Below are 21,551 nucleotides of genomic sequence, written 5' to 3'. Positions count from 1 at the left end.
GGCTATCAAGTCCGACTAGAGCGGAAGACAAATCAGGATCAATGGCTCGATGACCTTTCTTCAGTTTTTCCTTGTTTTCAATTTGATCGACCCCTATTATAATTCCCTTTTCGTAAGGACCCTCATGGGTGAAATTGACCCACCATGTCACCCATTCAGGAAGTTGACCAGGATAAGGCTTGAAATCTCTTTGAAGATATTGAGAATATGTAGTATATACGGTCTGGGTTATCTTAGTACAGCAAATTAAGGGTCTGCGATCGTCCAGATTATATTCCTTCTTCTTTGGTTGAGAGAAATCCATAAAGTAAGGGACAAGCATGGGAACGGCTTGAAAGAAGCCAAATTGTCTTGCACAATGATGAGGAGAATATACTTCAAAACTCGGGTAGAATCGACCCCTCATGGACAGCCATAGTGAAAGGTCTATTGGGGATAAGATGCGAACCCAAAATCTTGCAAAAATTTCACACTATCGAGATCAAAGAGATAAAAATGTTCTTCATTCTCATAGGGAAAAAAGTCAATATTCCTGTGATCAACTTCCAAGATGGTTTGAAAATAATGAAGAAAAGGAGAGACACCCGAGGGACCTTCTTAGGCAAACGTTTCAAAAATTGATAGCCTAGCGGAGGCTTCATGAGCTTGGCGAAGTGATAACGAGGCAGATCACGAGAACCTAAATTAAAAAGAAATCTAAAATATAACAACATCTAGGCTTGTAAGACCAGAAGGGACCAAAGATGGCACTGCTCTTTTCAACTTTCATGACCATTAAAGCATGTGCCAACCCCCTATACAAGTAAGCAAGGATTACTAGAGCTAGAGCAATATGTCTACCACTCGCAAGATTTACGGCTATTTGAAGATAATCCTTGTTCACTTTAAGTGTAGCACAATAGATAATATATCTTGACAACCAATACAACAGAAAGACGATACACTCCTTTTCATCAACAGGGCTAGTCTCTTTACCAAAACGCTCAAGGAATTTACTATATGTAAAGACACCATCCGAGATGAGAAAAGGAATCCCAATCATAGTCAATTGCTCAACAGAATGGCCAAGTAGTTGAAAATCGACTATACTATGCATGTCCAAAAGGGTGATAGTCATGGGTCCCCAAGGGAAAAGAAAGCAGTCAATTGAAGGGGACCAAAAGCTTACTGCAGATCCCACCAATCCACGGTTTACGTCATGGGAAGACATACTGATCATGAGCGTCTTCTTGATTCCAGCATGCATCCAAGCCATTTGGATTGGTTCATCATCCCTAAATCGAAGATATCATTTATGGAAATCTGCTTTGAATGAAGGAAACCCGCGAAACCGAGGACAGGCTGAAGACCAGACATCTCGAAAGGAGTTGTGTCGAAAAGCTAAAGTCTCACGCTTAATAGGAAAGCAAGCTTTGACTAAAGGAGGAATTCTATTATAGTTGATATTGTTGGGACCCAGAAGGAAGTAGCCCATTACATCCTCGATCTCATTCAATAGCCCGAAATGGCAACTTTAGCATACTCCCCATTTAGAGAGTGCTCAAAATGTTGATGTAGTTTGATGAGTCATATTCAGAGGATTTCTTGGGTGCCATGCCTGGAGACGATGAGCCATAGATGAAGGGAATTGCAAAGGGAATGTGAAAATAGGGTAAGGCAAGAAGATGAAAAAAGTGATGAGTACCTTGGCGAGAGACTGGTAGAAGACAGTGCCTCAAGGAAGAAAAGAGAAAATTTGCGAAATTAGAGGAGACGTGTCAAGATAATATAAGGAATGAGAATCCATATTAGAGAAAAAGTGTCAAAAGATAGAAAGACATGATCACCCTAGGAGGCTGTGAAAAATAAGGTATTTCTTTAAAAGAAATGAATTCAAATTTATTTATTTTAAAAGAGGGTATATGTTGACACCGAAATTTATTCATGGGAACCACATGCTGGTCACGAGAGAGTTTCGAATGAAAACACCCCATTTTAGTTCACAAAATCATAGGGAAATAGCTTTTGTGGAGGTTAACCTAAGCCGAGCCTCGATGGAATTCTAGAAGCTGAGCCTCGAGTCGACGACTAGGTAATTAGTAACCGCGTGTTAAGCTATGAAGATAGTGTACCAGAATTGTAGACTAAGTGAAATTAGCATTAAAACTCGAGCGAGAGTAACTGGTACAAGAAACGTGCGTAAAAATAGATAACAGTTATTTGCTTGATGAGCAAGCTACACGGGTATCGTCAACAAGTCAGAAAACAGTCGTTAAAGGACAAAGTCATCTCAAAGAGATGAAACTCGTGGTGAATGCAAAGAGTAATGCCCAAAGAAGAGCAACTGATTAAGGAATATTAGCTCCCTATAAATACCGAAGCATTTCCATCAAGAAGGACCCACTGAACAACACACAACAACTATCTTTGCTTTATTTTAATTTTATCGCATTTTAGCTGTAGTTTCCTAGATTCCCGTCGTTGATTAAACTCTGGTATATCTTTACCGGTCCAACATCGTCGATTGAATTCTGGTGTTGTTCCACAAACCCAACGTCGTTGATTAAATTTAAGCGTTGTGTTTATTATCTAGGAGTATTGCTATTGATTAAATTCTAGCTCTACACCTAAAACAAGCTGTGTCGTAGATTAAATTCCGCTTAGTTTATGTTAAAAGTGTAGATTAGCCTGGTGTTGATGAGCAAATTGCATCATTGATTAAATTTCGATGTAATTTGTGCTCAAGGATTGTTAGTCATCGAATCGCTTAAATATCAATTGTCGAGGTTGTATATACAAGTCGATGAAAAAAGTCTTCCTTGCATTTGACATTCTTCATCCAAACTTAACACATAACCTAAGTCTTTCATAATAAAACCAAAAAGCAACTTTTGGTGAAAGATTTTCATGGAGATAAAAACTGGTGAAACAGAAATCTACTTAAACTAAATTATCTGTTCGTGACATATTTTCAACAAAGCGTGATACCTTAATATTGTTGGAGTACGAAAAATGATGTTGATTTTAACAAAGAACATTTTCGATGCTTTATTACTAGCTGACAAATTATTCCTGTGATAAAGGATGTTACCATCATGGGGATCAAGAAATAAATCGGTGGTTGATACAGCATAATAATCTAGGACCAAGTAACAGGTCCTGTTCTCTCGTTTTTAACGAATTTTGCTTAGAAGAAGACCGGCATTATCTCCGCAAGACTTTGGAGAGCTAAACACAGCCACAGATTAGGACCCATAAATTGTCACATATAAGTCTTCACATTCATTGAATATGTATGCTTAATGCATACAGTTGATGACCGAGTAAGGCACGTGGTTGATCTTGGATCCCAGAAACGAAGTCTAGAACAGTTGCTCACATCAATCTCGAGGTTCTTGAAGTTGATGCCGGGAAAATCTAGCAAGCATTTAGATTTAAAATGCATGAATCAAAATTTTATCTTTTTCAAAAACAAAAAAAAACATTCCTTCATTTCCGCAGATATATAATAGACAATCACAGTCTAATTGCAAACCAAGACAAAATCCAAAACAAAACATGATTAGGGGTCACACACTCAAGGAGTAGATCTATAACTTTTTAAAGCAAAATCAATGGCCGATTATCAAATCCATCTTAAGTAATGAACACACATCTAATCTCCATCTATTGTTAGGACTATTCTTTTCGCTGGTGCATACCTAGATTGAGCGTCCCTAACACCATTGCTGTTCAGAATAATAAGGTTGAATGCACATAGATTTAATACCTGTGAGAGCAAAACCATGAAATCACACATGCGAAAAAGCCCAAATCTAGACTAAATCAGTAGCAATTTCCCCGAAGTTGACAAGGCTAGTGAGGTCGCCCCTAATAGGCCAGGTGGAGAAAGAATTAAAATACATATATATATATATTTTAAATAAACATTGCAAAAATTGTTCATGTCAATATCGGTTGTATCACGTAGAATAGTTGGCGTTCACATCAACGATTTTTAGTCAAAATTAGCCCAATTGACTACATTGGCAAATTTTCAAAATGATTAGGACTTAATTGGTCAAATTGAAAGGTTTAAACTAAATTGACGCAAAAGCAATAGGTTTAGGAATTTTTTTGTAATTTCCTCCCGCTCTAATGCATAGTTATGAATAATCAAGAAAGTGCAAGCCATGATCAGCTTTGATTAAATCAGAGCCATGGGCTTAGCCCATTTATTGGCAGCAGATCATTTTTAACCGGAGGCCCATAACATGCCACCAGATTCAAATAATTGGAGAGCCCTAATTTGAAATTTGGTGCTATGAGAGACCACAAGAAAATTATCAAAAAAATCTAAATTTATAGCAATCGTGCTAATTCAATTCTGAATATTTTTTTTATAAAATTTTCAAGTATTTCAAAATTAAAGAAAAAAAGTCACAAGGTGGGACTTACAAGATTTTGAGTAAATAAAATGTAAAATGTTAAAATTCAATCTAGACGGATTGAATTGATCAAAAGCTACCTATGCAAGGAAACACAATATTAAATTACTACCAGCACTCAAAACTTAGCACATTATATATAGATGATACTTCAATTTACATTAGGACATGCTACAAAACATCGTAAGAGATAGAGCCATAGTAATCAGTAATTTATTTAATCTATAGTTTATAATATGTAGTGGCATGTAGTGCTCGCTTCTCGGCGAGTCATTGGGTTTCTCCATCAGTTGGGAACGGGCTTGTGCTGAGGCCTGGCAACAGCCGGTGCTGGATCGAGCCTTCCGTAGTCCTTGGCGTTTGCTCTAAGGAGCCTTTCGTGGATGATGTTGGTCTCTGCTAACTCCTTTTCCGCTGATGATGATGTTGTCGCTTTCCATGCTTCCTATTGACAAGCAATTAAAAGCTACGAGCGAAGTTCTAAAATTACAACTCTGCGTGAATAGGCACCGATTTCACATTTGATCCGTGGTATCACCTGTTTATAACTATAAAAACGAGAAGGCACTTTCATCCCTATGTGTGATTTTCTTATTTATTATGTTAAATCCAACGTTCACACAATTGGTTGATGCATTAGAGAATTTCAAATCAGAAAGGCCATCAATATAGCGCAAATTGTTATGAGTCTAGACTACTTACATAGATTGACGGTCTAAACTTAACCTATTCATGAGATGTGTAGAGTGTTCCATGAGCCACCAGATAGCTGGATTTTTGCATCCATATCCCTTGTTTATCAACTCATTTTTTGATGTTATTTTAAGGAACAATATCATTTTAGCGATAATTTTTCTTCCTTTTCTTCTTCTCGTCATGAAAATTAAAGTGCCAAATATTAAGGTTTTGGCTGCGGAAAACCAGACAATAATATAACAAAACCCGAGAGAGAGAGAGAGAGAGAGAGCAATGAACACAAACCTCTTGATCAGCCCTTTCACTCGCATCCACTTCCTTAGCCAACTTATCCAGGGACTTGAAGGTTCGACCTGCCAACAACACGCCCCATGCTTTATACACATTGAGCAGCAGCACCGTAAAAACTAATTTGATACACATTCCCACGTCTCCTGAATCATGGGACATACTCTCTGCTCTCTAGTGACTCCTCGGGATAGACCAATGAGATTTATTCTGTCGTTATTCATACTTTTGACGATAATGCGAAAAACAACAAAAGCTGCAAGTCCACATGATGATAAAAGACCCACCTGCATGACACGATGTGAAAAGTGAAGCTGGGAGGAGGAGGAGGATTAGGAGGAGACTGATTTTGATCTTCAGAAGCACGACCCCCATTCTCATGATCACCTTTCTTCTTTCTCGATTCAGTTCTTTTGCTTTCACAGAGAGAGAGAGAGAGAGAGAGAGAGAGAGAGAGAGAGAGAGAAGCTAAATCATGAGATGCTTCTGCATTAGCCCAAGGAGACCATTGCAGTGCCTATACCAAATTATTATGCGCATTAGAGTTAGTTTGAGTGGCAATGTATAGATAAACAGGAAACTTTTAATACTCTGTGATGGAGGGTGCAAATTTATGTTTTTTTTTCTCCCTTATATTAAGTTTACTATTGAAAATTAAAAGGTGAAGGCCATCCTCTTTTCTCTTGTAGGGCTTTATAAGTCTATGAAGTTAGTGGATTGATGATTTGGTGTTAAATTAGTGATAAAGCATTGACCGTGACCTCCAGTGGAAATTATCAAAGTAGCCCCCATGTTTTGGACTATATTTTTTTTCTCCTCACAATGCATAGCCATTTGCAGGAATTCATTGCATTTGGAAACTCTTTAGAGCAAATTAACTTTCTGGATATAAAGGTCGCTCTTCCCACATTACTATGTAATATAAATGTTTGCACTTGCTCTCCTTTTTACTAGCTATTCCTGTTAGAGTCTTAAATAAAAAAAATTGAGCGAGTTTCGAGATCAGGTTATTTTAGAATCAGATAATTTTCTGGTCGAAGTCAGTTTTCGGGTTCTCTAAGCTCAGATACGGACTTACACTTTCAGTTACGAGCTTCCTCGAGTTTTAGATATATTGATCTAACTTTTCTGGACTTCAAGTTCAGTCAGGTCAGCGTGAAGTACTGCAATTGTTGGTCGGGGGATCGCTTTAGGGATGAACTGGGGTGTATTCCTCGTGCCAGTCAAGAACTTTGTTACCTCTAATTCTTGTTCTTGCTAAGACGAAGCAACTAATGTTGGACACGAAATTTGCCGAGTAAATGTCATATTAAGATAGGTCTACTGCATTTCCCTTTGGAGAAAGTATTTGATAAATAGAGCAGCATTTTTGCATACTCGAAAGGTTTAAGTTTTTTATGAATTGTTAAAGATTGAAAGTAGATAGTTCTTGAATCACCCTAGAAAGGATGTCAGTTATTATAATCTACGATTCAAATCATATCAAAACGCCATAAAATGGTAATGATGAAAAGCTCAGGTCAGCATAGGGTTGGATAGAAGGGCAGAATCGTACTTATCGTACTTGATGATGTGTGTTTATAGGCAAAAAGGTAAAGCAGGTAAAAGGGTAAAGGATGTGATTTCTGCTTAAACATAATATCTGTGCCGGTAGTTGTGCTGGGAGGTAATACAATATATATAAAAGTGAAAAAGATAAAGTAAAGTTGGTCTAAAAATTGATTTTCTGGATGACTAGTGCTTCCAATTATCCTAAGCGACAAGTTGAAAGGGACACTAGTGGAGAATAAAGAGAAGCATCCGGGATTTAGTATATGATAAGAAAGATGAGAGATAATATATTTGAGATGGGCCTTCTTCTTTATGGAAGTGGTGTCAGCTAAGCACGAGTCTCCCTTCCTTCCTTTCGAGTTAGACAATGGCTTATCGCTTTTGATTGCATTATTTGCCACTCTCTTGATGGCGTTGAAAATCTGCGTTCCATGTCTTAGAATTGAAGGTTTAGTAGGCCCTTTGTAGTTGCAAATGGGTCTCATATCATGCTCGTGAAGGAGGTTGCATTAGGTTCACTTTATAACCTGGAAGGGGCTAAGAGGTTCTATCCCACTTTAATCCCGTATTACTTCCCCCTTAAACATGTTGCGGGTTACGAGTAAATACGAAACAAACGAAGGAGATTATTTAGAAGAATTTTGATTTAAGCACTTCAACGTCGGATACAAGTCTGAATTTCTAGGAGGCTCAACTTAGTATCTATGTAAAAGCTAGATTCTGTTTCTACTTATGTCAGCATTCAATCGTGTAATTTGTAGAATATTGACTCATGCCATTGCTATGAGCTACAGGTTTTTCATAATTGCAATATGATAAATTACGAATAGACTGAATCAATATACTCGGTACACAAAATGCAGTGAATGAGATGGTGAATCGACATGCCAATTACCGATATCTTTCTGAGCCTTACGTTGAATTATAGAAGAAGATTTAACTGAATGATTGATAGATGATAATTCACTGCTTCACCACCCCCGGTCGCTCTCCTATTCATCTCCATCGCCCTATCCACCTCATCCCCGACCTCATGAACAACTCGCTACCATTGATTTATATTGATATAACTAATGTTGAGACTAGGAATGCATTGCAAAGAATGTTAAAAGATCACGGAGTACATTGCAATTGAAAAGTAAAGAGAGCAAGTCACGGATTTCAAAAGTCCGAGGCAAAATGTAATCTCCTTGAATTCACTAGAAGCATTCGGCAAGTATACTAATTACATGAGAGCAGTTAATTGAACTTTCGAGGAAAACTTAATTAATTCAATATTGGGAATTTCAAAAGATTAAAAACTTTCTGCACAAATTGAAGCAACAATATGAATGTGGCCGTTAGGGTTGTACATTCGGTTTTATTGGGAATCAAATTGAACCGGCTCTAAAAACTTGTGATTCTCGCATTGGAGGTGGAACCATCCGGGAACCGGCCTTGCAAGTTGAACCAAGATCCGGTTAGACTAGTACAAACCGAGAACTGGTCCAGTAAAACCTTAGTTCTTTTTCCTAATATTGCTGCCACCATTGAGTTCCTTTGTCTCCTCTCTTTTCCTCTATCTTCTTTCAGTCCACTACGGTATTGCTTTCATTGTCACTGCAATCTCCAATTAAGATCGTGTTCACTATTGTTACAACCTACCCTCACTCCATCTTAATCATCTCCCACCACCACTCCCATGGCACTTCTATCATATCTAGCACTACCACCTTCGTTCAATAGAAAATACACTCTTGATAAAGTTTTGAAGGGTCAACAGTCAACTCTCCAAGACAGTTGTCAAAAGCTAAAAGAATATTAGATGTCCAAACATTGGCTTACAAGTTTGATATCAATGAGGGATCTCTCTCAACCACTCGCGCACTCACACACAAACACATGCAAAGCATAGGAATAATTACCATAAAGTCTTAAACCTATTGTATTTGTATTAATTTAGTCATAGACCTTTCAATTATATTAATTTAATCCTAAACATTTTCATGTTTTGTTGATTGAATCCATCTAATCAATTTTGGCTAAAAGTTATTAATATAAGATATAGACACTGACCGTGACATGACCCATGTTAACAAGGATAATTTTTAAAAATTTTAAATATTTCTCCAATTTTTTTTATTAATTTTGTTATTTTATTTTTTTCCTTTTCTTCTCTTTTCCTTTTTTTGTCATTCTAATCGACAGGATCATTGGCGCTCACCATCCCTATGCAAGGGCCGTGAAGCACACACCATGACACTTGTTGTATCAAGGCAAGGCGGCCTTGCCTAGATCTAGGCCAAGCGAGGGACACGATTGGAATGGCCTTGACCAAATCTAGGCCTAAGCAAGGTTGCGGCACCTCACTGGCCAAAATGAAAAAAAAAAAAAAAAAAAAAAATTAGTGGCGATTTTGGAAAAATATTTTAAAATTTTTAAAAAATTATCCATATCACTAAAGCCGTGCCACATAGAACAACCAATGTCCACATCGGCAATTACTAGTCAAAATTGGCTGAATAGACTTAACTGGCAAAATGTAATACAATTGAATTAGGACAAATGCAATAAATTTATAACTTTTTTTTTATTATTATTATCCTCAGATGCACACATATGTGGTAATCTAACAAAATGTATTAGTTTCTTTTTGGTGATACAGGGAAGAATCCTAAAAGCTGAAGATACCGACTAGGAGACTGACGGGGAAAACAAATGAAAAGGAAACGTGGAATATGAACTTTTAAGGGTTAAATAAGTGGACAAGACAATGGAATTTTTACACCTCATTTATTAAGTCCACCATCGCAATACTACTGAGTACAATCCCTCACCTCTAGTGAATTTACAATAACATGGGCTGGAGAGAGATTAATCTAATGTGCGAATAAAGATACAAAATGCTGTTTGATAGTTGGTAAAGAAACACAATGAAGCAATAGCAAGAACAGCAGCTTAATATATCGAAGGCATTCAAGTTGCAGAATCTACTAACAGGATGCAAGAGCATTCGATACTAAGAAATTTCTGTTTTGCTCTTTTCTTCCTTCATGTCTAAACCCTGTAAATGTGCCCTTCTTTTTTCCGACCCTAAACCATATCTTCACATAATCATCTCAGATATCATACCAAACATCCAAATCTTCAGATTGCTTTGAAAAAGTAGAGACCTAGCATGGCTTTTGTTGTGAGCAACCTGGGAACAAAAATCTAAGAAAAAACTTATCTTACCCCCATTGATGATGGAAAAAAACACAGCTCGAAGCCACTACCGACCACCAATCACTTATTCCTCAGTTCCCACAACTGACTGAGACAACCAACTTAACTAAGAAATCGCAAACTCCGAGCAACAGTTGTCCAATACGGATCTCCAATATCCAGTCACAAAATTAAGATACCACCAGCTCTACATTTGATTGAACAGTCACAAGTATAGAGAAATCATAAGGACTGGTGCACTTAGAAGACAAGAGATAAGCCGCCATCATTTATTCATGAAAATGATAAATAATTGCCAAGCTACAACAATGAGTGTCCACCACAAGAGAGAAAGTTCAATACATACAATGAAGATGCTGGGTAAAAAGAACATTATGATTTTGAAACTTCATCTGCTTTGACATGACACTCATGTCGCAGGCTGTTCTCTCTACTGTAAGCAGACTTAGCACCCTGAGAAGGGACAGAATTAAACCATATATGGAGACTGAAAATGTCTTCTTGTAATCAAGTGCAAAAATTTTCTCCAAGTAAATGAAACTTACTTGAAAGATTGTCCCAAGCTTCTTCAAAGCATGAGCACGAAGTTTGAGAACATCCCTGGAAGCATTAGGGTCTTTAAGAACCTGAAACAACAAAAGAACAGTTAGGTTATTTTCCTTTCAAATGACCCTTGTTTGAGTCAGCTAATGTCATCCTACTGTCTATCATACTGGAAAGTAATTGAAATTTCAAGATGGCTTTTGGCCAATCACGCCCTAGAGAAAGCATGTGACATGCAAAAATGCACCCCTCATTCCACCATCACCATGCAAGCATTCTGTCTGAGTCAGAACCACCACTTCTGATAAACATTGTAACTGACATCTAGCCCAGTTCAAATATATCAAAAACAAAAATATGTAAACTATTGAGCATATAAAACAAATTGGCAGGAAATAGGAAGGGAACAATTTAAAATTTTAACAGTGGCCCCTCCTCCACTCAGTCAGCAGTCACCAAGGTACAGAGGGATGATCCACCTAAGCATACTACGACCTTTCATCCAAATGTCAAATTCAGGTTCTTAAAATTTAGTTGATTTCTTGAGCAATGTTATAGCTTTTCACATATCAGTCATGATTAGCTGGTCAAGGATGCTATCACAAGCTTATATAATTTTGAGCTACTAAAGATCTAGTACTCACTGCTTGGCAAACATGCGATAAAGTTGACTCGATGTCAACCACATTAATTTGCCAGAGCGAATTAAGCATGGCATCCTTCTTGTCTTCAATAGTTTTTAGAACAATCTCTTCTTTGTTTTCTTTGTTTTCTCCTTCATTCAGATGTTTCAGCTCATCCTGTATTTGAATCAAAGACACAGCACCTACACATTCAAGAAGACATGAGTTTGTTAACTGTAGTAGGAGTTCTACAAGAAGTAAAAGACCTTGAGGCCGGGAGATCATATCAGCATGCATCATTTCCCAAGATTGACAGAGAAAATACCAGAAGCTGCCATCACTTGTGATTTTATCTGGTGCCCCGTATCTCGAACCCATTCTGCTAGAAAAGGGACCTTCATATATCGTTTATCCTTTCCAAGTTCCCTTGCAGCTTTTCGCGTGTAGACATACCCAATAGTATGAAGCATGGCTTCTCCAAAAGCTGTGGATTACAACAGTCAATGTCAATGCAATTATCATCAGTGAATGAAAAGTAAAGCAAGCCTTTAATAGGGCCGAATACTTTCTCTTGATTCCGTCATCAAAAAAACAATGTACTTTATATATATATATATATATATATAGAGAGAGAGAGAGAGAGAGAGAGAGAGAGAGAGAGAGAGAGAGAGAGCTGATGCGACACAACAAATTTCTCAAAATAGTTTAGCCAAACAGAAGTGATTGGCAATCAACACCCAAACACTTCAGACTGATTTCTTTGTTTTTTTTTTTTTTTTTTTTTTTTTTTTTTGGCTTGGTTTGTGATTATTTCCCATCTTCAACTAGCTGCTAATTTACATAGGAATATTGAGGATGTGTACTGTCCTATGAAATTAAACAAAGCAAAATGCATCCTACAGGAGCAGCATCAGGAAAATAATATTACAGTATGTTGCTGTTTGGAATTATATCAAGTTCATCCTCTAGTTATTTACATGTGTAAAAGAAACTATGCAATGGAATCTTCAGGAGTCTTCACTTTATTATGGATTTGTTCTAGTTCCAGTAAAAGGAAAAAAAAAGAAAAATTGCTGTTTCTCACAATTTTAAACCTCGGACCTACTAAATCATGATGAAATTCAAATGACACCAAACCTGATCACTCTTTGACCTTCTCACTAAACAAAATAGATCTATATGTGAGTACCCAAGAACTTTCACTGTTCTGGTAAAACATGAATTCAAACTATTACTTATTGACATCTGCCAGCTGGCACCATTTCGAGTAAATCCACTTTGAAGAGCAAATATACATGAATATATTAGCCGGTCAATGTTGGAAGAGTAGTGCTTAATTAAAAGCATTATTTTCATACATATTGCATTTACAGTAGCCAGATGTTGGCTAAACAGAGAGACCAAGGGAGAAACTTTGACAATTTCAACATTAATAGATATTACCCAATCTTCCCAGAAAGTTAAATTCCAGTGCTTGATCTAGTCTGTTTTATCTGCCTTTGCTCTTTTTCAAGGTGGAGGTTAGATCCCGTGGCAATGTATAAGAGATGATTTTGAATAGGTAGATGGTATCTGATGTCTTATATTTTGAAATGACATTTCAGTATTGCCCAATGCATTGTGAAACTCTTCTGCACCTAATCATTATCAGATAATTACATGATGATTTGTTGGTTATAACCCAGCCTTTTGGTCTGTGCATTTTGTTCAAAAATTGGATAAAGTGATCCATGCAAGAATGCAACCAAAACCTCCCTCGTGAGGGGTAATTCAATATATAGGCACACCCAAGAAGAAGAGTTACATGCTTGAGAGAGGCGCCTTGCTTCTGACTTTGCCCATTTAACAAACTCTTCCGTTTGACCTTCAACAAAAGGCTGAAGGCGATCCTTTAAAATATTTATAAGTTTTTCTTCCCTTTCATTTTGCAGCACCTGCACCATAGTAATGGAGAAACAGGTCAAAGAAGTTGCATATACTGACAAGTACAGCGGCTGGGTGGGGTCTTGGAAGCATTAAAAAATATATCAATGCATTTTATCAGAGGAATTGTTCATGTAGCAGAAATTGTACCTTCATTTTTTCCTGAATTTTCTGCTTACGGACTTCAGGATCCTGAGAATCCTCTTCAGCTTCAATCCCTGCTATAGAAGCCAATGCAAGTTGCCCAACATAATCTTCAAACAAGTCACTCCCAAAAACCATCCCAAACACGGCTGAGGGGTCCAACATGGTGTCCCTGACAAACGAAATATAGTTAAGAAATCCAACATTTATTTTTCCGTTTCCTTTTTCTTCCTTCTAAGAACTAAATGGGAAGAAACCAGAAGGAATCATGAAATTCCTTTTTGTACATATGATCTGGCATAAACAGACATGGAAATCAAATAGTCTAGAGAAAAAGTCTAGATTAAAAGGAATGAAAACACTTACTCATTAGAGATTATCCACACAGGTAAAATTATTTAACTTACTGTATCAGCTGTCAAATTTAAGAGGCTATTACTCAAAACAGCTACGAGGCAAGCAATGTCAGCACTTTTAAACCCATAATAACCAAGAGCTAAAAAATACGGCAAACCCATTTGTGACCACTTGGACACTTGCATTTCATTGAATTTATTTGTATACTCAAAGAACACCACTATCCCTCTAAAAAGAATAAGTGAGTTTAGCTATTTAATGAATTTCGGAATGTAATTGTCTATTTAATGAAAAGCATGTGCTAGAAAATGAGGTGCTAATAAAATTAAGTGTACTCTGAAGATCTAGCTCATTGTTGCTCAGGAGAAGAACTTACTGAGTAACTCCTGCCTTTCCATGCTTGTCATATGCCTCACGCTTCTCAGGATCACTCAGAACTTGATAGGCCTCCCCAAGAATCTTCACAAATATCGAAGACACAATGAGCAAGACCAAATATATTTTCTAAAAAAGTTTAAGGCTAGATATTACACTGATCTCAGAAAAAGCTTCTGAGCTACATAACATGTGAAAGTCTGTTGAGCTGAATGCAGAAAATAATATCCATGAACAACATTCTTTTTTCAATCTTGACCCACATTAAAATACAGATTGACTTCCAGATTATTCTGCTCTGGAAATTGACTTTTTCAATTGACACTGCTTGCTTGGGGACTCCAACTAGTCAAATAAAGAGATTGTCATCCAAGAAAGCTGAAGTAACCCATTGTCAATGTAAGTTGTTGTTTTGCACTCAAAATCAGGGTGGTTATACTTGTTCAGGATAACAAAATAGACAATCAAACTGACCTGGAAATTCTGTGCTGCTTTTGGGTCTCCAGGATTCTTATCTGGATGAACCAGCCGTGCCTGAAAGTCAACGTGTAAACTAAATTCAAGCAACAAAAATTGAATATTTCATCATATTCACACAACCTTATTCCCAACCTGGTCATAGGTACAACAAACCAATTCTGTTTTCACTTAAACCAGCATTTCTTTCTTCTTAGCCCAATCACATTGCAAAGTCTATTACCTTCCATTTGAAGCTCATTCTGACCCAAAAAGGAAAAAACAAACAAACTCTCAGATGATCAGTTACCTTGAGGTAATAAGCCTTCTTAATATCAGCCGCAGAAGCATCCACGTTCACGCCGAGGATGTCGTAATACGCCGTGTCCTTCACCATCTCCCTCTCTCTACCCAGAAACAAAAATATGTATAAAGATCAGAGAAACACATCAAGAAGATGACCAACCTCGTAATAGCAAATCTCTCAGCCAAATTCAGCCTTCTCCGCTACCCATTCCCCATTTCCCGTGATAAAAGAAAGAATCAAGAAATCCTCCAGATACCCATTTCATTTCCACACTACCCATTTCACCCATTTCATTTCCCACACACGCAGAGTGACAACCGAAAAGAAAACCCCGAAATACAGAAGCTCGAGGGGAAGAGGCTTACGAGGTCGAAGCTGAAAAACAGTGCAAAACACGAGGTGATCGAAGGAGAATCGAGCGAAACGAGAGTGCTCGAAGGAGAGAACGAGCTGGATCGATCGAGGGCGCAGAAGAGCTCACGTACGGAGTAGATCCTGATCTGATTCGAAGAGTGCGATGAAATCAAAATACGAAGCACTAAGTATAAAACGGTGGAGTGGAAGGTGATCCGTGGGTCGAAACGACAACGCGGCTAAGGAAAATCGAAGGGACGCGAAGAAAAGGGACAATGCGTATGCCGCTGCGTCGTTTTGTACAGCGAGTTTAGCGATGTCGACCAGCGCCCACGTAAGAAGATTTCCTTCGTTCTGGTCCTTCGCAAATGTCCGGCCGACAACGAAGTAGTTTATGCTTTTTCCTCGCCTCGTATGCGCCGCGTGGGGGGTGTCACGTGCGGAGGAATTAGGCCCCGTTTGATTCGGCTTTAGGAATGGAGTGCCATGTTTGGTTCGATTTTTTGAATAATTTTGGCAAAATGCAATCTCTAAGGGCCTTTAGCCCAATGTAGCTCTTGAGGTCCAAGTTGCATCTTCGGAATGCAAGTCCGGTACTGTTCATCTTCTTCCCGGTACTATTCATCTTCTTCGGAAAGACGAATGGGGGTCGACGACCGCCGATCGAGAAGTGGCTCGCGCCAGCGATGGTCGCTTGAGGCGTCGCTGACCCCAACAACCGCCGCTTAGGGGTTGTGGCCACTCGGCAACCGCCGCCTAAGGTCGCGCAACCTAGGCAACAGTCGAGCGACCTCAAGCGTCACGCGACCCAAGTGACAGAGGCTTGAGGTCGCCGAACCTCAAGTGACGCCTGGGTCACGTGACCCAAGCGATGGGCCGACGACCGCGCGACCCAGGCGATGACGCCTAGGTCGCGAACCCCAAACGTCGCCTGAGGTCCGACGGCTAAAAATTGGCCACCGGTGGCTACATTTAAAAAAAAATTAAAAACTTTTTTTATATATAAAATTTAGCAAAAATCCTTTATAAAATGTAGTTTTTACCGAACGGTATTTAAGCTAAAGTCATTTTACAATGCACTTTAAAATTACAATTTACCAAACGCTATTTGTATTTGCACAAACCCCTTTGGCCAAAAGGTATTTGCATTTTCTCAATGACATTTGCTCAAAACCGAATCAAACGGCCCCCCTTAGTCTATTGTGAGTAAAAGTTTCCTCGACTCGAATGCTAAGTCGATCGAGATGCATATCCCCCGATTTTGGTAAGAAGTCTTGTCTCATTCGACTTGCGAAAACTAATACGTACACCAAGTGAGCTTCTGAGCATAACAGGTTCCAAAATGGAGTGGGTTGGAAACCGAATTATGAATAAGGTTTTCATAGCTTTGGGCTTTTATAATTTAATTTGCAATTTTGTTCTAGGCTGGTGTAGGATGGGCTAACTGGAGGCCTTCCATCTTGATAAGCACGTGGACCACCTAGGCAATTTGAATTGTCCCTTTAAGCATTCTGACTAAACATATGTTAACGTACTCCTCTTTGACTTTCTCAAAACGGGCTGTTCAATTACTTAAATGCCTCAAGTAAATCTAGGATTTTCGGCATGGAGAGCCAATCTCACCGTCAAGGAGCTTGCAGCTCCATTGATTAGCTTCCTAAGATGGCACAAGCAAAGTCTCCCTGCTAGTATGAACTATTAATGTTAGGGGTTCCTAAGCCTAGCAATATCTAAGATCCCGATGAGTTTGTTGGAAAATACACGTGAATCTTTGAGATATCATTTAGATTGAGATTGATATATTGAATCAATTAATATCAATTTAAAATCAGATCTGATTTGTAGATTATATTGTTGCCTTTTTCTTAGTTACATTTTGTACTATAATATGGAGCATGTACATTAAGTTTGTAAGCAATACACAATATATAAAAATTTCCCCACGATTTCTCTATTTCTCTTCTCCTCGTCTTCGGTTTCTTGCTGTCTTTTATGGTATCAAAGTGCCGGTCATGTGCCTGATTTTGCTTATGCACCCTGTAATTGCCTGCTGGAAGAGACACACTAACCTGCAAAATAGCATTAGCATTCCAGCATAGGAACCAGTCTCTTGAAGATCAAATTATTAAAGCAAGTGAAGAAAAGAAAGGAATTTTTTTACCACCACTATGGCCGACAACTAGATCCTGAGGAGCGTATCCCATTAATGGACACACCTACCTTAGAGATACAAGATCTCATGCATAAAATACAGCTGCTGAAGTTATTGGAGCCCAAAGCCAACCTATTTTGGGCTGATTTATCCAGTGGCAACCCAATCAGGGGCGGCCCATTGTAGGCCAATCGTACCAATGGGTGCCTTTTCCCATGAACCATGGGCCGAGTCCAAATTTCTCTTTTCTAGGAATCCAACTTCATGGGGAAAATGTCCAACCCAATGATGGCCCACTAGCCACAAATGGGGTAGACACATCGAATGGAACTAGATCTTCCAATGTGGGCAAAAACCCTACCAGGTCATTCAGGCCAAATGCGGGGAGACCAAGCGGGTTGAATCCGAGTCAATGTGCAAATCCATACCTGGGTTTCTCACTTGATTTCTTACCGTTTCCCATCACAGCTGCCACAAGTTGCCTAGAACCCAACGATGTGCTGTTCGTCTCCACCACTAGTGGATCAGAGTTGCAGCTCATCAGCTACCTTCTCACAGGGCTAAAGAACTACTCGAATTGGGTGCTGGAGTTTCGGCGAAACCTAGTTACTAAGGATAAAGAAGATTTCATCGATGGAATTATTCCGGTTCCAACTGACAAAATGATGGCACAGTAATGGAAAAAAAATGCAACTATTTAGTAAGAACTTGGATAGGAAACTATATAAGCCTAAAAATTGCCGCCGATTTACCTTTGATAGAAGACTCAAAAACCATTTAGGATAGCATAAAAGAGATATACAAGAAATTGGATCGGGCAAAAATCTTCTTGCTTCATCAAGCCCTTATAGAGTTGAAGCAAAGAAACATGACTATAACAACATGCATCAACAAGCTTTCAGCGGTTGAAGAAAAACTCGAAGGGCCAGAGGCGACCCTACAATAGTATAAGGTGATGAAAGATAGAGAGAATGCCACACGCTTCCTCCTGATTCTAAACAAGAGTTACCTAACTTTCAGGTCCCAGAGCTTAGCTATGGAGCCCACACCTTCCCTTGGCCGCATTTTCCAACTGGCGGTGCAAGAAGAGAGCTAGCGACTCACCTTGGAGAAGCATGCAAAAGGGGCCAATAGTCTTGCACTCATGGCGAGGAGCAAGAAGGGCCAAAAAACTCTAGACTGAGAGAAGGAGAGGAGAGAAGGGCTAGGATTTGGGGGAGACCAACGAAGTTTTAAAGGATCTAGAACCGAAGACTCAAATTGATTGCAGCAATCCAATGGTCCCAGAGGCACCCACTCCCAACAGATTTGGATGGTGGCAAGGCATATAGGTCCAAAGGATCCAAGAATGGCCAATTTTCTAGAAATTGCAAGCCCAATTTAAAACAAAGGAAAATTATTTTGTGAATATTGCAAGCAACCCCACCGCACAATAGATGATTGATGGAGGTTACACAGTAAACCTAGGGAAAAAGGATAAAAAAGGGGGGAAGAAAATATCGTAGCTTTTCAACTTACAAGGTCGGCAGGTGCAAATCAACCCATCACATATGGGCAATATCAACAACTCATGTAGGCTTTGTAGATATTGGACATGAAGTAGCTTCTCAGGTATTTCTTATTGCTTGATAAATTCCATATCAAGAAATGCAGATCATTGATTTAGGAGCAAGTGATCATATCACATGTGATAAAGGTTTATTCTCCATTATTCATGAAGAATTAGATATTGCTATTATTGTGCACTTGCCCAATGGAAATATCACTCATGTCAGTAAAACAGGGACAATGAATCTTAGCTCCCAAATTACTCTAAAAAATGTCATTTATGTCCCGGACTTCCAATTTAATCTCATTTCTATGTCTAGAGCTTGTAAGGAAAATTCCTATTGCATCCTTTTCGATGCTAATACTTGTTTAGTTTATGTCTTTTCGACTAGCAAACGGATGGGCTTGAGTAATCTCTCTGAAGGATCATTCTTTTGGACTAGTTTTCCAAGAAGTCTTGATTGATCTTGTGTTTCCTGTAATAAACAATCATTCTATATATCAATGATAAAAATTTCCTTTTGCATTCCAAAATATGCCATAGTTCTCTACTTCCTTATCTTCAAAGTCATATCCATCCGCTTGCAAAATATTCATGTGCACCCTTCCCATTAAGCAAAAAAGCATGCAAATATTGGCCTTTCATTACTTCATATTAATGTTTGGGGACCCTATCACACACCAAATCACGATGGGTCTCGGTTTTTTCTATTGTGGATGAATACTTCGGAGTCACATGGATTTTCCTCATACAATCTAAAAGTCAAGTTTTCTTCAATTTGAAGGCTTTTATTTCTCTGTCAAAGACCCAATTTCAAAAATCTGTGCAACGTGTCTGGACCGATGATGAAAGAGAATTATTCAATCACGAGTGTGTTGCCTTTTTTTCATCTCAAGGCATATTACACAAGAGTTGTTGTATATAAATTCGGGAACAGAATGGAGTAGTGGAAAAGAGACATTGTCACTTATTGAAAGTTGCGCGGGCTTTGAAATTTCAAGCCTTTATTCCTGACAATTTTTGGGGAGATTGCTTGATGACTGCAGCTTATCTGATTAATCACATGCCAATGAAGGTACTTAACAAACGAACTCTTTTCGAGTTCTTTTTGGAAAGAAGCCAAAATTGGATCATCTTAAAATCTTTGGATGTTTGAGTTATGCTACAACAGTGGGCTATCGGGACAAAATGGGTTCCCATGCTCGGTGTTGTATATTTATGGGATATCCCAGTCTACAAAGAGGATACCATCTATTTGAACCATCCACGGGAGAATTCTTCGTTAGCGGAGACATCCTATTCCATGAAAATATTTTCTCATTCAATAAACAAGAGTCGGCATCAAAAGACATGGGGACTTCTTGCCTTCTTCCCATTGAGGAACCCCTCAATGACCAAGAATATGTCTTGATTCCGAAGAATCTTAGCAATCCTTCAACGTCCAATTCAACCACGGAAATAATTCCTTCAAAGGCAATGATCCGGACTAGACTTCTAATGAAGTGGCTATTGAGGAAACATCTAGTCCCACAACGGGACCAATTCCAGAGGATCCTTCACCTTCACCTCCAAAGCATGATCTACCTTGATGTTCTGGACAAGCCACAGGTACATTGACTTGGACCAAGGACTACAAATGTGGTGCACGGAACCCACTAGGTATTCATTACCCAATCTCTTCCTATGTTTCCTTTGATCGGTTATCTCCAAAACTCAGATGTTGCATTACTCACATCTCAGAAGAGCGAGAATCATCCAGCTACGATGAAGCATGCTATGGAAGCATAATCACGAGCCTTAATTGATAATCACATATGGGAGCTTATGATGTTGCCTCCTCACCGCAAGCCAATTGGATGCAAATGAGTATACAAAATTAAATATTGAGTTGATGGATCTAGTAAACGATACAAGGCTCGATTGGTAGCTGAAGGATTCACATAGCGGGAAGGATTTGATCATCACGAAATATTTTCTCCCTTAGCCAAAGATGTTACTGTCCACTCGTTTCTTTCAATGGTAGCTTTCCAAGATTGGTCATTACACCAAATGAACATCCATAGTGCCTTCCTCCATGGAGATTTGGATGAAGAGATTTACATAGAAGTTCTTCAAGGTTTACGGAGACAGGGGGAGGATAGAGTGTGTCGTCTCTGCAAATTCCTTTATGGCCTCAAACAAGCTTTCAAGCTATGCTACACAAAATTTTCTAAGTAATTGTCGGATTCAAACAGTCCAAATATGATTATGCTCTTTTCACATAGATCAAAGGTATGTCATCCATCTACTTGATGATATATATAGATAATATACTCATTAAGGGTAATGACAAGATTGCTGTCAAGGCCTCAAGGAATACTTGCACTCTACATTTCGCATGAAAGAACTTAGGATCCCCTAAATATTTTCTGGGAATTGACATTGCATGATTTGATCAAGGGATTTCTCTCTGCTAGAGAAAATTTGTACTGGAAATCATATAGAAAGCAGAACTATTAAGATGCAAGCCAGCTATTGTTCCATTTGAGCAAAATGTTAAATTAACTACGGCGGATTATGATGCAAGAGTATCTCAGGAAGGTGATCCCATACTCAGAGATTCATCATGTTATCAAAAACTCAT

The 21,551-nt window shown here is 38.6% G+C and overlaps 2 protein-coding genes across 2 annotated transcripts; both read right to left on the bottom strand.

Moving 5' to 3' along the window:
• Positions 1 to 4,445: 4,445 nt before the first annotated feature.
• LOC104453349 (protein CASPARIAN STRIP INTEGRITY FACTOR 2) lies at positions 4,446 to 5,977 on the bottom strand. The gene is made up of 3 exons (XM_010067877.3): positions 5,678 to 5,977; positions 5,388 to 5,455; positions 4,446 to 4,851 (listed from the first exon to the last, which is right to left on the bottom strand). The coding sequence occupies exons 1-3, from the start codon at positions 5,769 to 5,771 to the stop codon at positions 4,693 to 4,695; spliced, it is 321 nt and encodes a 106-aa protein (XP_010066179.2). The 5' UTR covers positions 5,772 to 5,977; the 3' UTR covers positions 4,446 to 4,692.
• A 3,722-nt stretch (positions 5,978 to 9,699) lies between these two features.
• On the bottom strand, positions 9,700 to 15,548 carry LOC104453321 (chaperone protein dnaJ 10). Its single transcript, XM_010067846.3, has 10 exons — positions 15,239 to 15,548; positions 14,877 to 14,973; positions 14,585 to 14,644; positions 14,112 to 14,194; positions 13,385 to 13,550; positions 13,116 to 13,245; positions 11,637 to 11,795; positions 11,333 to 11,514; positions 10,691 to 10,771; positions 9,700 to 10,598 (listed from the first exon to the last, which is right to left on the bottom strand). Exons 2-10 carry the CDS (start codon positions 14,961 to 14,963, stop codon positions 10,518 to 10,520), a joined length of 1,029 nt encoding a protein of 342 aa, XP_010066148.2. The 5' UTR covers positions 14,964 to 14,973; positions 15,239 to 15,548; the 3' UTR covers positions 9,700 to 10,517.
• Between the last annotated feature and the right edge of the window lie 6,003 nt (positions 15,549 to 21,551).

This window comes from Eucalyptus grandis, chromosome 7, assembly GCF_016545825.1.
Source record: "Eucalyptus grandis isolate ANBG69807.140 chromosome 7, ASM1654582v1, whole genome shotgun sequence".
Taxonomy (NCBI): domain Eukaryota; kingdom Viridiplantae; phylum Streptophyta; class Magnoliopsida; order Myrtales; family Myrtaceae; genus Eucalyptus; species Eucalyptus grandis.
This window is presented reverse-complemented; position numbering and strand designations above follow the sequence as displayed.

Bases quoted from the DNA above. Each gene is read 5' to 3' on its own strand.
- LOC104453349 (XM_010067877.3), bottom strand. From the start codon at position 5,771: ATGAGAATGGGGGTCGTGCTTCTGAAGATCAAAATCAGTCTCCTCCTA. The intron at 5,456-5,677 runs GTGGGTCTTTTA...TGTTGTTGGCAG, and splicing joins TTTCACATCGTGTCATGCAG to GTCGAACCTTCAAGTCCCTG. The intron at 4,852-5,387 runs GTTTGTGTTCAT...GCTTGTCAATAG, and splicing joins GTGAAAGGGCTGATCAAGAG to GAAGCATGGAAAGCGACAAC.
- LOC104453321 (XM_010067846.3), bottom strand. From the start codon at position 14,963: ATGGTGAAGGACACGGCGTATTACGACATCCTCGGCGTGAACGTGGAT. The intron at 14,645-14,876 runs GTAACTGATCAT...GTTGACTTTCAG, and splicing joins AGAAGGCTTATTACCTCAAG to GCACGGCTGGTTCATCCAGA. The intron at 10,772-11,332 runs GTGAGTACTAGA...TTGTTGTTTCAG, and splicing joins TATCGCATGTTTGCCAAGCA to GTTCTTAAAGACCCTAATGC.